We start from the raw sequence: 14018 nt of genomic DNA on the forward strand, positions 1-14018 counted from the left end.
TTTTATATAGTAAGCTTCCATTAGCTCACGCGCTTCTTTATTTCTACTTCTGCCAAGAATCGTAATCTTTATGTGTCGTCCTTTTTTGCGTGTGTTTTAACTTGCGGCAAAAACATGTCTTTTAGCTGCACTTTGAATGTCGCACTGGAGTGCTGTACTAAGTTTCCGGAACATTTTTTTCTTGGCATAAGGAAATATACATGTGCATCTTTTAAGGGATGTCTCTTTACACCTTAAGGTGTTCAAAAGAGCAGAACATAATAAAGACATTGTCAACAACTATGCAATAACAAACAGAATGCACTTTTGTATGCAGCCGCGTCCGATGGGATATTTTGAATGTAAATAATCGACGTACGAAAATGCTTTTTGAAGTTCAGCGGACCATACGCACAGCGACGAGAGGTTATCGCGTAAGGTCATTCCCTCCTTAGGCTGTCAAAACCAGATGATTTTTTTTGCGGATAATGCCACTAATATGGCGCCTTATTGATTCAAGTACCAAAGCAACGTCATGGTTGATTATTCAGAACAACATTCATTTGGGCTGTACGGTGCATACTTGAAATAGAAATGAACAGCGCCAACTGTGTAGTTTGAACGCTCGTGATTGTCTTAGTTGGCGCTGGTCTTTCCTAGTTCATGATTGATTACAGTGGAAGCAAAATGCGTCAAAGAAATGCCATCAGTGGTCGTGGAAACAACCACTGGCTTTGGGCCACTGAAAACTGGAATATGCGTCGTATGAAAGATCACGACATTTAGAACGCTTCCTTAAGAGAGGGGGGAGAGAGGGGGGCTTCGACATTTTGGTGTATATAGGTTGATATTGGTAGCGTTTTGTTGGAGATACCGTTGCAAACAATTCGACAATAAGGTGGGCACAGACGTCGATTTCCTTTTGCCAGTATGCACCACATAGTGGCGCTTGTTTTGCTATGTGCAACTGCTGAAGGTATGTTTCGTATTCCTTGTCGATGTATCTATGTTTCGTAAATTTATTTATTTCGATAATACAATAACAATTTAGATTGGGTCCGGAGGTTAGGAGCAAATAGAACAGTCTCATAATGGTAGTGCAAACACTACATACATAGCTGAATTAGAAGGTTAGCTGTTAATATGATTACATAACAAAAAAAAACATGTATGACGATAGAAAGCAGAAAAGATAGGAATACGAATATGAAGAAACGAGGGTGATACAAACGAACAGAAAAAAAAACCGAATTGGTCCAACGTATTTATAACCTTACGTATTAGTTCCGGTTCTTAACAGGTTATCAGTACTATTCAAAAGAAAATATTGGATTAGTGTGACAAAGCTTGGTGTTAAGTGATGCTATTGATTTCTGCAAGAAGCACAAAGGAAAACTTTGGAACGCTTATTGTTTTGAGGAAGCTATCTAGACATTCTCTTGTGAACGGGGTCAGCGTGCTCAAATGTGGAGTGGCCAATTAATGTCAGTTTGAGTCCGGTGCAGACAAGCCACAACAGCAGGCGATGGGGAAAAACGATAAGCGAACTTGTTTTCCGCGCAGTTCGTATGACGGAAGTTGAAGCCTGTAATTCTGAACATACACTCTGCGACAATGCAAGCGTATAGCATGATGGGATGGGCAATCGCCACCGTGTATTCAACTTCTTCTATGAAGTCGTTCAGTTTATCAAGCCAAAGATGCCAAACGAATTAGGTGTATAATTTTATAAAGTCGGATTTAAATGCATGTATGCTGGAAGCCTGGTTTCGCTACGTTGAGTCAGATGTGCCCTAAAATCGATGCTACATCCACACGTAGGAGGAAAAAAGCAGAAAAACGACATCGGAGCCTGCACTATCACTCTTAACATAAAGACGGCCTCTTGTCTGTAAAAATCCGAACATGTTCAACTTTATAGAAGTGGCCATGTTTAAGTGCACATGTGGAGAGTTATGTGTTGGTTTAGCATACGCAAATTGCATAGTCAGAAATTTGAACGAGAGATAGCTCTTTATTTAAAAGACGGCGTAGAAGTATTCGCCTACACACTACTTTGCAAGGAACGGGGAAAATAAGAGAAATGCCTCAGAGGAAGGATAGCGAAAAAATTAAATGAAAAGAAAAGGTTAAAATAAAATAACAAGAAATCCCAGTATCTTGGTCTTACTCTTGGCATCTTCAGTGGTGGATATCCCAGTCCAACTTTTTATCTTGTCTCATTGCTCGCTTTTACTGCTGTGTATAGATATACCCGAAGGACAACTACACTCTTGAAATGGAGCTCATTGATTCAAGGTTCCCGAAGAGGAAATCGAGGGCTTGACGTTGCATTACTGATAAACACCAGGAGTCTAATATGCTCCAAAAGTCAGACGCTCTTTACTAAGTCATCTTCACCAGCTTTTTTATGTCCACGGTAGGACGAAGACCTCTCTCAGCCATGTTCAATTACTCCTCTTTTACTCCAGATAACTTCACGTTTTTCGTGCAGCACTGCAGGTTCGCTAATTAAATCCTACCACTTAATTTTCTCCAATCCTCGACTGCGCTTCCGGTCTCTTGGCACCCATTCTGTAACTCTAAGTGACCACCGGTCATCCGCCATACGCATTTGGGCATCTGCAGAGCGCCATTGCATCCTCCTAGTGTGAACTAGAATATCGGCTGACCCCGTTTGCTCGTTTCTTCTTACCGTTTAACAGTTAGCCGAGGAGGGAGATGTCGGTATCAAGTAACGTGTCTTAGCAGGTTTGAAGGAGCCGCTGCTGGTCTACCCACGCCTTCTGGAAGGGCGCTCTTCAGATGGCAGGCTCGTCTTGCAAGTACACGACGACCTCACGCTGAACCTCGAAAGGGCGTCAGTAGCGGCACCACAACTTCGTGTTCTTCGAGAAGAAAACGGTGCTTCAGTAACGGAGGTGGTGAGTACACAGAAGCATTCAACGACTGACCACGTTCTGCATTTAGCACGTGCGCCCCAGTAACAGTGACGTGCATGCATGCGTGTCTGTTAGTCCGTGGCCCCGTCCTGGGCTGCGAACACGTGATCAGGCGTGGGTGGTGCTCAAACATTGCGCAACCAATGATAACGATGATATCAGGGTCCCCTTTGATACGGTGTGGTTGCACATGACGCCAGCCTCGTTCTTTGAAGCTTTCTGGTGCATTTAAAGCTTCAAATACATTTGTGCTCTAAGCTGCATTATCCACTGTACGCAGTTCACTTTATTGCGTGTTGTCCCTTCCTTAGCGCCAGCAATGTTAGTTTCTCCAAAGCCATTTGTATTTTGTTTTCCTCACTGTCCTTGAAACCTGAAGCCTTGATCAAGCCTTATGCTGCCGCTAGTGCTGCTTACGTGAAGAGACTATGGAACACTACTTCACAGACCGCAGGGATGCTATTTTTTCCCGAGACGACCTTCAAGGAGCCCTAAAGAAGGATGCTCGTGTAACAGCATTCTTAATTCGCTTTTTTTGCCTTTAGAACATCCCCAAGATATCCTATGTTACATGTTCGTACTAATTAGCCTAAAGTCTCTGCAAAAGTAGGATTCGTGATAGGCCTGCAGAAACCCTGCGATCAAGGACGTACATTTTCCGGGAAACGCGCTATCGAGCAACATCGCTGTATAAATATATATATATATATATATATATATATATATATATATATATATATATATATATATATATATATATATATTGAACAAGCAATAATGTATTGAACAAGGCTGACACCATGAGCATCGCATAGAAATTGTTCTTCACAAGATGGCCGTACTTTGACGTGAAATTCGTCCGTGTCATTCTGCTGGAATCAGCGTCGGCGGCACAGAGGCGGCACACACTGCTACAACGATGATCGGCTTCAGACGTGGGACATACCCACAATAGAGTATGCGAGAATACTCGAGGCGGTTGGTGGATAACAATGAAGAACCTACGCCTCGACGGCATCAATGGCGACAGCGACGTCGCTGCGATAACGCCCCGTAGTTCCCACGGCCGCTCACAGGATTCTCAGCTGCCTAGTGCCCAGCACGGTAAATATAGAGGAGGAAACAATCGCTCAAATCTCGTAGGTGGCAGTGAGCCATGTCGCTCATGACATCAGGTAAAGATTTTGCCTTCAGAGTTGAAAAATCCCTAGTGGGGCCTTCACAATGAGTCTTGGAACCTGAACAAGTAATAAGCCTTTAACACAGCAACTTTTCGATCCCCGGTAGCTTAAACACTGATATACACAAACACAGTAAGAAATGGCGTAAATAAACTCGATATTTAAAGCACTCTAAAATGCCGCACGGCCAAAACGTTGGTGCGGTAGTTCCTTGGATGTTGCCTTAGTGATTAATGGAAACATAAAATACAACTCTTTTACACAAGTTCTCCAAACTTATTACACTGAGCACAACGCGATCTCACCGTAATATCACTAAAATGAAGATAAGCATGGTGCAGTCAGATAGTTTGAATCAAGTATATTGAAGTAGTAACAGTCGCACCACCTACAACAACAAAACAAAAGTTAGCACGAGCCTTTGGTCAAACATCTGCGAACAAAACCTTTATTAAAGTAATAACTTTCAACTAAATAAGTTTACCCTACTTAGACACGCGGGGACGCAGAGTGCTAAAGCCTGTTTATGTACATACCTAGAAGTCTACAACATGCGGTATTAGGCAATAAAGAAGAAGCCAATTTAAAAAAATATTGCCTCCGAAGCGAGGGCGAGCTGAGAAAGATGGCTTGAGGCGGCGGTCTATGCCACTGCAGCCTATGCAACGGTAGCTCTTTGGCCGAGCGCTATGTGCAAACGCGAGCTTTCTGGTTCTTTGTTTTGCCCCTCCGCACGGCCGGTGGCACCGCTGCTATGGATGCGCGGAGGCGAGTGCCATCTGGTGCCGTGGCAAGGAACCCAGCAGCGCACGCGGCGCGAGCCTTCCGCTGTGATTGGTTGAATTGTCTATCGACGGAGATGAACAAATACCGGAATCCTATTCATATACAGTTTCACTGTAAAACAAAATGCTTGCTCTCCCGTAATCGAGAGTAGATGTAAGCATGAAATGGCTACCGGCAAAGCAGATTGGTTGGAGTAATTACGACGATTACTCACAACCAATCACAATCATCTCACAATCATCCGCAGCGCGCCGGACGCTACCGGCCTGGTCATGCAGCGCGGCGCAAAACCCGCGCCGTGGAACTCGCGGACCGCTGGCGTTAAAAAGAGGACAGACACTGCTGAGCACGAGGTCGCGGGATCGAATCCCGGCCATGGCGGCCGCATTTCGATGGGGGTGAAATTCGAAAACACCCGTGTGCTTAGATTTAGGTGCACGTTAAAGAACCCCAGGTGGTCAAAATTTCCGGAGCCCTCCACTACGGCGTGCCTCATAATCAGAAAGTGGTTTTGGCACGTAAAACCGCAAATATTATTATTATTAAAAGAGGACAGACAACCCTGTCTCAGAGCCAAAAGACGAGAATCAAGTGTATGGTGCACTGCATCTGCCTGTTGAACGTCGCTATTGGAAATTACAAATAAAACTTCAGCGTACAAGAAGTTGTAGCTTGAGTGATATTGCGAACAAACATTAGGAGGAACTCAAAAGCAATATTTTTGTAACTTGTTTTGGCAGTAATTAGCGCATGTAAAGTAGTCCTGTACAAAGGGCTGCGGGCCAGAGACCCCATTTTCTTAACTTTCGACTGGTTGTTCGGATGATCTCGTTTTTTTTCTTGCAACGATGCACGGATGTTCTCGTCTGAGTGCCTGGATAACGGCTCTGGCTGTTGGCTCAAGGTCACTTGAAAGTCGCCGACAGCGGGAGCTAAAAGCATTTCATGCTTAAAGAAGCTCGACGAACTAGAGTGCACAAACATTTTTTTTCAGTCAGTCCATTGTCAGTCCGAGTATTCCTACATTTAAATGCACTGGGGATGTATGAAAGACAAGTCTTTGGCAGCTGCCCGCCAATTGCTTGTTCGGACAGATTGCACTCATATGTTGGTACATTTGTAATTTATTACGTTTGTTACAGTACATTTGTATTTAATCAGACAGTTACTCTGGTTAAGCTGTCTGCTTTTCACCTCTTATTTTCTCTCTCTCCGCCACTGTGATTCAGAGGATCCATTTGGCAGAACGCTGGACGCTTCTCCGAATCCGACTTTTATTAAATTGTCAGAAGAACGGGCATTTTAGAGGGAAGTATCAGTGCGTTGGAAAAGTGGTTTCTCATGTTTCTTATTTCAGTATGACGGACACGAAATCAACAGAGACCTTTACCAGGATCGAGATCACTTGGCGACAGTTTCAGTGAACATGAACGGAAAAAACGCGGAAGTTGTGAGTTCCTGTTTAAAGCTTTTGTTGCTCTGTCCCGGTACAAACGTCATTAAGATTACACGCTCTGTGTTTTTTGCACACCTAAGGACGTCGCTCCCACTAAGATTAATTTAGCGATGTCATAGATAACGACAATAGCATTTCCTGAGTGCTATGCTGTCTCAACATTTTAAGGAAACGATGCTGTAAAGGTGATTTCGGATTTTCTGGCCCCTGAATATTTAGTATTTCGTCAAAGCCGTTAGCTCGACATGCGATAACAAATTGGTGGTGGTGAAAACTGATTTATTTGCAGTAAAATTGCTGGAGGGAGAATCTGAGTGGTCAAAGGTTTGCGGTGGGAACCAGTTGGAACATCCCTGAAAACTTATATATTAGGTATATGTCAAGAGGCCATTTCGCAGTCTTGATTGGCGCAAACACCTTGCTTGGCAGCGTTATCCTGTTGTATTTGCCATCCCCTTATAATTATGATGTGCTTACTGAAAACCTAAGGAAAAATCAGTGACGCAGTGTGTTTGGGTGCAGTCCTTAAAAAAAGACTACGCAGATGTTTGTAGATGTGTATGTTTGATATTGCACCCTCCAAAAGTCTTACAGGTCTGTTTTGCCACGGCTGGAACTTGGCTCGGTAGATGGCAAATACTTCATTATAACTAGTGCAATTATTTCGCTGTACCCGAGCTCTTTGAAATGCTTCACTATATCCGAGCTCAGTATAATTCAGCATTCTCCGCTATACTGTACGCATGTTTATGTACACTGTACCGGCTCTCCTAACGCCGGTGTCTGGTTGCGCGTTCTTACTTCCTGCATGGTGGGGCTCCGTTACTGGCTTTAATTTTATTGATAGATTAATAATCAGTGACCACTGACGCCAGCATCCGGCTGCGAGTTTTTTTTTTTGCCGATGCTCTAATCCCCATATTCAGAAATGTACCTAAACTTGAAGCCCAAGGATGGGCTTTATCTAAATGACGCCAGGCGTTAATGTGCTCTGGACTCTTATTGCAGTTCCTTCGGCGCGTTCCTCCCCAGCCGTCCGTCATTTACATCGAGACAACCATGGGATTCAAGTTAAGATACATTTCTCAATAGGGGTATCTCAGACTCCGACGCAGGCTGCATTGCGGGGTGATGTTTGACACACTACGCCGTACGCCGGCATGCGCCGCCGACGCACATGAACCATTGAATAAGTACCCTTAAAGGCCCCCGCACCAGGGTTGCCCATTCCAAATAGACAATCGCAGCCTTTACATCACGCGCTGGAGATCGTGTCTGTAAAGTATTGCAGCACTGCGCCCCCCCCCCCCCCCCTCCTTGCGAGAACAGTTGTAATTTCCTGACGCCGCAGGCCCTCCCTTTAAGCTCAGCGCCCAGCCAGAGACAAGGCCTCACGCACAAAGGACTACGCAAATGCACTATACTGGCAACGTGGCGCTATCTTACGCAGAACTTGAAGGGGCACGGCTCAGCGTCTTGGGAAGTGGAGGGAAAAAACGAGGAAGGCAGAGAGAGAGAAGCTCGAGGTGGTCGCAGAGCCCATGGCAGTCAGCGTTAGCCAGGTGGCGCATAAACCAGTTGCACAACAGCCTCGTGTCCTCCAGGAACGTGAGGAGGTGTCCGAAGGCCGAGCTGGGGTGCCGGCCGGGGAACGGCAGCCGCGATGCCTAAGCCGCTGGAAGGCCTGCTTGTCAGAAGGATTCGTAGACAAAAACGCTCTCCTAGAGAAAGCAGGGCGAGCGAAGTCGATGCTCAATCGCCTCGGTCTCGCCGCAGGTGGAACTAGAGCCTGCTCGAAAAAATTACGAGAACACCTAAGCACTTCTTGTGAGTTGTGGATGCGAAAGCATTAAGGTCCAATCGAACGCCGCTGAGCGGTCCCTCGAGTCTTGCTCTTCGACTAATGTACCATAGCCGTACGTGCTGCCTGAGCCCAGTGGGGCAGCCCAGTCGCGGGGCGAGGGAGATAGAGAGGTGCGGACCACGCTCCGGCTTCCGAGAGCGACTGCGAAGTTGACGTGGCGTCGCGGCGATGCCCTCTCCCCTCACGCAACACCTGGCGCGCTATCGTGCAGCAGGTGTTTCCTTTCACCCGCTCTGCACCGTGGAGGCACGCTCGTGACGTTGCAGCCAATCGCAGTACGATTTTAGGGGCCGTTTCGCTGCTACAGACGACAGACGCTGCCTTTTTCGCTCAATGGGCCATGTGACGCTTTCGCATCAAAAGTTCGAGTGGGACGAGCAATCGGGCCGGCACCCAAGAAGGAGGCGCCCGACGACCAAAAATACTCTGGTGGTGCAGCGATGGAAGTGGACTGGGCCGCATCAATGTCGCGTCATTGAAAACTGCTGGTGATACTGCTCGGCCGGGTCGTTCGTACTACTTCGCGGGCTGGTATTCACAATCGAACCGCAAAAATGGCGTTCCTAACTACATATTACGTGTATTTATGTCTGAAGAATAAATGCCTTATTTTCGTTTCATTTATGCCACGCGGTGATTGCTTGTGCAACGCGGCCGCAGTGTCGGCTTTCATTTTGGTATGTTATTGTTGTTCCCTTGGAGAAGAAATATTTTGCTTGCTCTTCAAGCAGTATATGTCTCTCTCACATGTGTTGTTGCGTAACAGTAGGTCTTGCCGAAACGCAGATGAAAAACAAAACAAAACAACCAAACTAAGATTGCTGCTTGCCGCTTTAAACAAATAACACATATGTGCCGCATCCGGCGCCATGTTCTCAGATTTACGTGAAGTGTAGTACTTTCAGAAAAAAAGGAAATGAAGTGGTATATTCCGTTCATGTGTGCATCTTCTTCACGTAAAAGAATGCGGAGTAACTGGCATGGGGTATTTTACTGCGGTCGTACCTGGGGCGCCAAGAACAGTTTTATTTAACTATTTACATAATAATCTTTGGCCTGTCAGACGTCTTAAATTTTTTTCCCAGTCGATGCTTAATTAGCGGCTATGGCATGGAGCTGCTAAAGTCGAGCTCGTTGGTCTAATCCAGATCGCGGAATTCGATGGGGTCGAAATGGAAAAAAAAAAACATTCGTGTACTTATATTCAGATTCACGTTAAAGACCCCCGGCGTTGAAAATTAAACCGAGTGTATCATAATCATATGATGCTTTTACCACGTAAGACCTCAGAACTTGCTTTCTTTAAATTAGATAGCCGTATCCTTCGGCTTTTCATTAGGGGCGTAAACAAAATGAAATTATTCTCTATTCTGATTTCTTAGAAAAAGTTTGTGCTCATCATATACCGAGCGTTTCAGCGAACATGTTGAAAAATATTTGAAGGTTGCCCGTGGCAGATGGCACACTTCTAGTCCACGAGCTTGGTGCACTCGAAGAGGCGGACGTTACTTGCGCAAGAAATCGAAGTCCAAATGGACTAATTAACAAAAATTAACTCATTACGTTTTAACTAATTACATTATGGTCGATATAGCAATTTACACATTCTAGCCATGGAGTTCACAAGGCGGATCCACTTGGAAAGAATTCTCAGGATGACACCAGTGTCGAGATGTATGTTCCGAACTTTGCGAAGAAATGCATTGCCGTGCCTGCTGCTTTTGTGCTCCAATGCGTAAAACGACGTTTTGTTGAGAAAGTAACTGGAACGTGAATGCATTTCTGCGCAAACTTTAGGAATTAATAGAGAGTTTTAGAATAGGGGCCCCAATAGTTTGGGGCCCCAAAGAGTTTGCGGGTGTTAGCGTTGGGGCACGTAGGAGTGAAGAGCTTTAAAATAGTGTTTTACGTTTGCGGAAAGCGTCTTGCGCTGATAGCGCCACTACGGCGTCAAAGAAAAGCTATTAGAAATAATTAAATAAAATATACCATTTTATGATAGGAATAATAATTTTGACTTGCGTGTATTCGCGTTTAATTACAATTTAGAGGTTATTCTGGAAGCAGCAAACATTTAGTTGGGCTTAGTTTTGAGCAAACCAACTTTACTAGCCTTCACCAGCCAAGCTTAGCCGTGTTAGGCCTACGAGCCATAAAATCAACAATCGAATTCAAAATCAGCGGCGTCTAATGAGTCAATCTTCATAACACATGCTAGCTGAGAGAAAGCGATAACCGCAGTCACTTCTCCTAGCTTGCGAACTTCACGCGTTACCCCGAATCGAACACAGTTTTGTGCTAGGTTAGAGCCGTCGCTTCGATGGGTGCCGCCATGTTTGCCGAGGCAATGCTTTTGGGGCCGCTATTTGGGCTCCCGCTAAATCGGTGAAATAGCGTTCCCAACGCAAAACCCAAACGCAGTGTGCGTCTTGCGCATGCGCAGTGACTTCGACGCTAATTCTTTGGGGCCCCAAAACGTTTGGGGCCCCTATTCTGAAAATCTCTAATATCTAGAAACTCGTGTCATCCTGAACATTCGTTCTAAGATCGACCTTGCGAACTCCACAGCTACAACTTATAAACTACAGTATGGGCCATAAAGTCATTAGTTCAAAGCTTAATTAGTGCATTTATGTAAATAATTGATTACCCGTTTCAATTTCTTCTCCAAGCAATTTCCGCATTTTCGAGTAGATCAGCTCACGAACTAAGATTATGCTATCTGCCACAGGCAACTTCTAAACATTTTTGGAAGTTTACTGTGTTCTATCCATGATTCCTAATCAGATGCATATCAGCACTTTCAACAGTCTAAGAAAGGGCGCGAGACCTGGCCTTGAAATAATTGCAATAAAATATTAAACGACCAAAGTATCACCACTTACAGTGACTTGAAAAATATTTTTTTAGACAAGTGAAGGAAGAGGCAAAGATCGAAGCTGACTAAAAATCCGTATTTGTGCCCGAGAGATCAATGCTCCTAATTTCGTAGCGCCCATGTGAGGCTACCTTGTTGATCAACTCGCGTTGTTCATTTCAGGCAGGTATAGTGGGACCAAATCACAGGATCGAGCCGGTGCCAACAATGGAACGCTCGGAGGGCGGACTCATTGCGCACATGGTCTACGAAATCAAGCGCGATGAAGTGCACGACAAAGCGCTCTCCTTCGTTGAAAACGGTACGTGGCAAATTGTGCAGGCATCGGTATGGAATGTTAACTTATTTAGTTGACATTTACGGGGTTATGCTCTCCACACTCAAACAGCATTTGTGCAACTTTCGCGTCAACGACTATGTAAATATTCTTGAACTGACAAAAACACAAATAAACTATACAGTAAAATATTCTGGCACAACGTATCTCGCGATGACCGTCGATCCTAGTGCGACTAGTATTCAAGCAATGTAGGGACACACCGCATTGCTAACGCTGAAGCATGTCGTATGCGAGCCGTTTACTGCAGCCAGTCTCCTCTCTCGCGCTTCGCTCTGGACACGCTGCGCCATCTCACGGTGTACCCACGAAGTCTGTCTACCTTTGCGTGGCCTCAAAGATTGCGCAGGTGGCGCCGCGTCGGTGCGTGCTAAAGCTGAGGATTAACATCTCGCCGTCCAGGTGCATTCGCGGCGCTGCTCTACAGCGCGAAATTGATGCGCTTGAGGAAACCTTGCGACGCGGGTTCGAATCCGCCCAGCACCGGATAAATTTTGAAGCATCACTGTCGTTCGAAGAGCGGCGCAAGGAGGATACGTAGGTAGACACAAAAGTGTAGAAGCTAAGAATGATAGTCATATTATTATCATAGGCATCATAATGATTCTACTCGAAGTGGCCTATTGATATTTACATACTGATTTTGTAGCTGCATGAATAAGTGCGAACATGACTCAAGGTAAATGCAAGAGGTGAATCTGGACAAGCCACTCCAATCATGTGCAGGGATAGGGGATTTCGAAGGCGCGAAGATTACGACTAAACGCTCCAGGACCGAGTGCCCGCGGTTGTTGCAGCACACAAGCTTTTCTAATAGCGCCACCTGATTACTGCTGAGCTTATGTGTTAGAGCGACGCTGTCAATGTGTGACTGGATTCTGCGCAAAACGCCAGCGCGAGAGGTGGAGGTAGAGTACTCGGCGATTCAAACGCGATACTTAGAGCGCATGGCTGCCAATGCCATTTGTGCCAGCGCGGAAAGCTGGCGGCGCCGAGCTGATGCGTTGTTGTACACGATGAAGGCGAGAGCCCTGGGACAGATTCTTACAGCATTCAGCCCCCCCCCCTTGATTATGCCCTAGCTACCACAGGTGACGTGAAAAGCGCCTGCTTTTATATGGTCTGATTATGACGTTTGATTCGCTGAACCCTGATCTTCAATCATAGAGAAACATTGAAGATGGTGGAATGAAATTTTCCCGGGGCCGTGTAGACAGAGGTGTACAGGGTAATTTGGAGCGTCACGGGAAACTGGATATGTTCTTCAACGTGCTTTCTGTCGAAAGAGAATATTCAATACACTTTGTAACTTTTACTGCCCACATGCGCGGATTCTGCATAAGTTGTAGGACAAGGAGCACTCATGTCGACCATATGTGACATAAACAGGACCGTGTATAGTTTTCTTAAGTTGAAAGCGACATGAAAGAAACTTGTGTTGATATTTTTCAACAGGAATTACATTGAGCTTTTTATAGGCGTACCTATTCATGGGAAATTCGGTCACTGTGAATTATGCCCCGTATCCAACAGCTTCATAGTTAAGGGTGTTGTACGTGCGAGGTAGATTGCGTGTACTCAGTTGACTGTTGTTGGGTTTAACAGACTCGGAGCGCACGCTACCAGTGGGCGATACCTATCTTCACTCCCGAGTCATAGCTTTAGCACTTTTTTCTTTAACAAAAAGAGTTTTTGTAATGTATCCCCCGCATTCTGCTGCCATTATCGCATCAGAACGAGCATGATTGTAATAATTTATAGACCTACTGCACTTCGCGACATTGTCGTTGGTGCAGCGTTTGTGAATACTCGCCAGTCATTTCTGCTCTCAACTTTTGGGCGTGCTTGTTTTCTAGGACCAAATACACAAAGAATTTTGTTCGTATAGTAATTTTTTTCTGATTGGTCAGCCCCGATGGTTTTTATTCAGGCGAAGTTAGCTAACTTGAGAGATTTTTTGTGAATACGGGCCAAGAGTCACGCACATATTGTAGTCTAGAAATGATGATGATGATGATTGAAGTTTATTGGCGCAAGGGCATCTAGGGCCAAAGAGCGCCATTGTAGTCTAGAAACAGTGAGAGAGGAGTAGCTATGTGCTTCGTTAACTTCCGGTATTTAGCCAAGTATAATGATTAAAAATAAAGCGCGCATATGACAGCCCTCCGTAATTTTATTCATAACTGAAGAACGCGATGCTTACTTCAGAATTAGGTCCCACATTCGCAAAGATCTCCTACGCTAGAATTGTCCGAATTGTAGGCCAATTTTAATGCTGGACACATCATTAGCGAAGACAAACGACCAATCGAAGAGAACTACGAACGAAAAGCCTCGTGTACACAGACCCAGATGCGATGTTCTGGATTGGCTGCGGCTCTGCCGAACGACACCTTACCGCGCCAGTAGCCATTAGAGACACCAATTTTCAGATAAGCAACGCGCAGCTATCAGGAGAGATAAGGTGACACATATGTGCGCGGCGCTGTGGGACGAGCCCAGTAAGGGAACCGTCCAAAGGTCTGAGCATGTCCGGCGATTGCGGTGCCGATATCAAGACCGTATTTCGAAACGATAGCTGCCAGCATGTGTAAT

At 45.4% G+C, this 14018-nt stretch overlaps 1 protein-coding gene across 1 annotated transcript in view; it reads left to right on the top strand.

Annotated features, from left to right (window-relative positions):
- The first annotated feature begins 822 nt into the window (after positions 1-822).
- LOC135907680 (venom metalloproteinase antarease-like TtrivMP_A) overlaps positions 823-14018 on the top strand; it is a 38611-nt gene continuing 25415 nt past the window's right edge. The window contains exons 1-4 of the mRNA XM_065439379.2: positions 823-955; positions 2731-2903; positions 6246-6338; positions 11249-11387. Of these exons, the coding sequence (XP_065295451.1) occupies positions 910-955; positions 2731-2903; positions 6246-6338; positions 11249-11387 (451 nt within the window). The 5' untranslated portion in view covers positions 823-909. The remainder of the gene's footprint in view (positions 956-2730; positions 2904-6245; positions 6339-11248; positions 11388-14018) is intronic.

Source organism: Dermacentor albipictus, chromosome 10 (genome assembly GCF_038994185.2).
Source record: "Dermacentor albipictus isolate Rhodes 1998 colony chromosome 10, USDA_Dalb.pri_finalv2, whole genome shotgun sequence".
Classification (NCBI taxonomy): Eukaryota; Metazoa; Arthropoda; class Arachnida; order Ixodida; family Ixodidae; genus Dermacentor; species Dermacentor albipictus.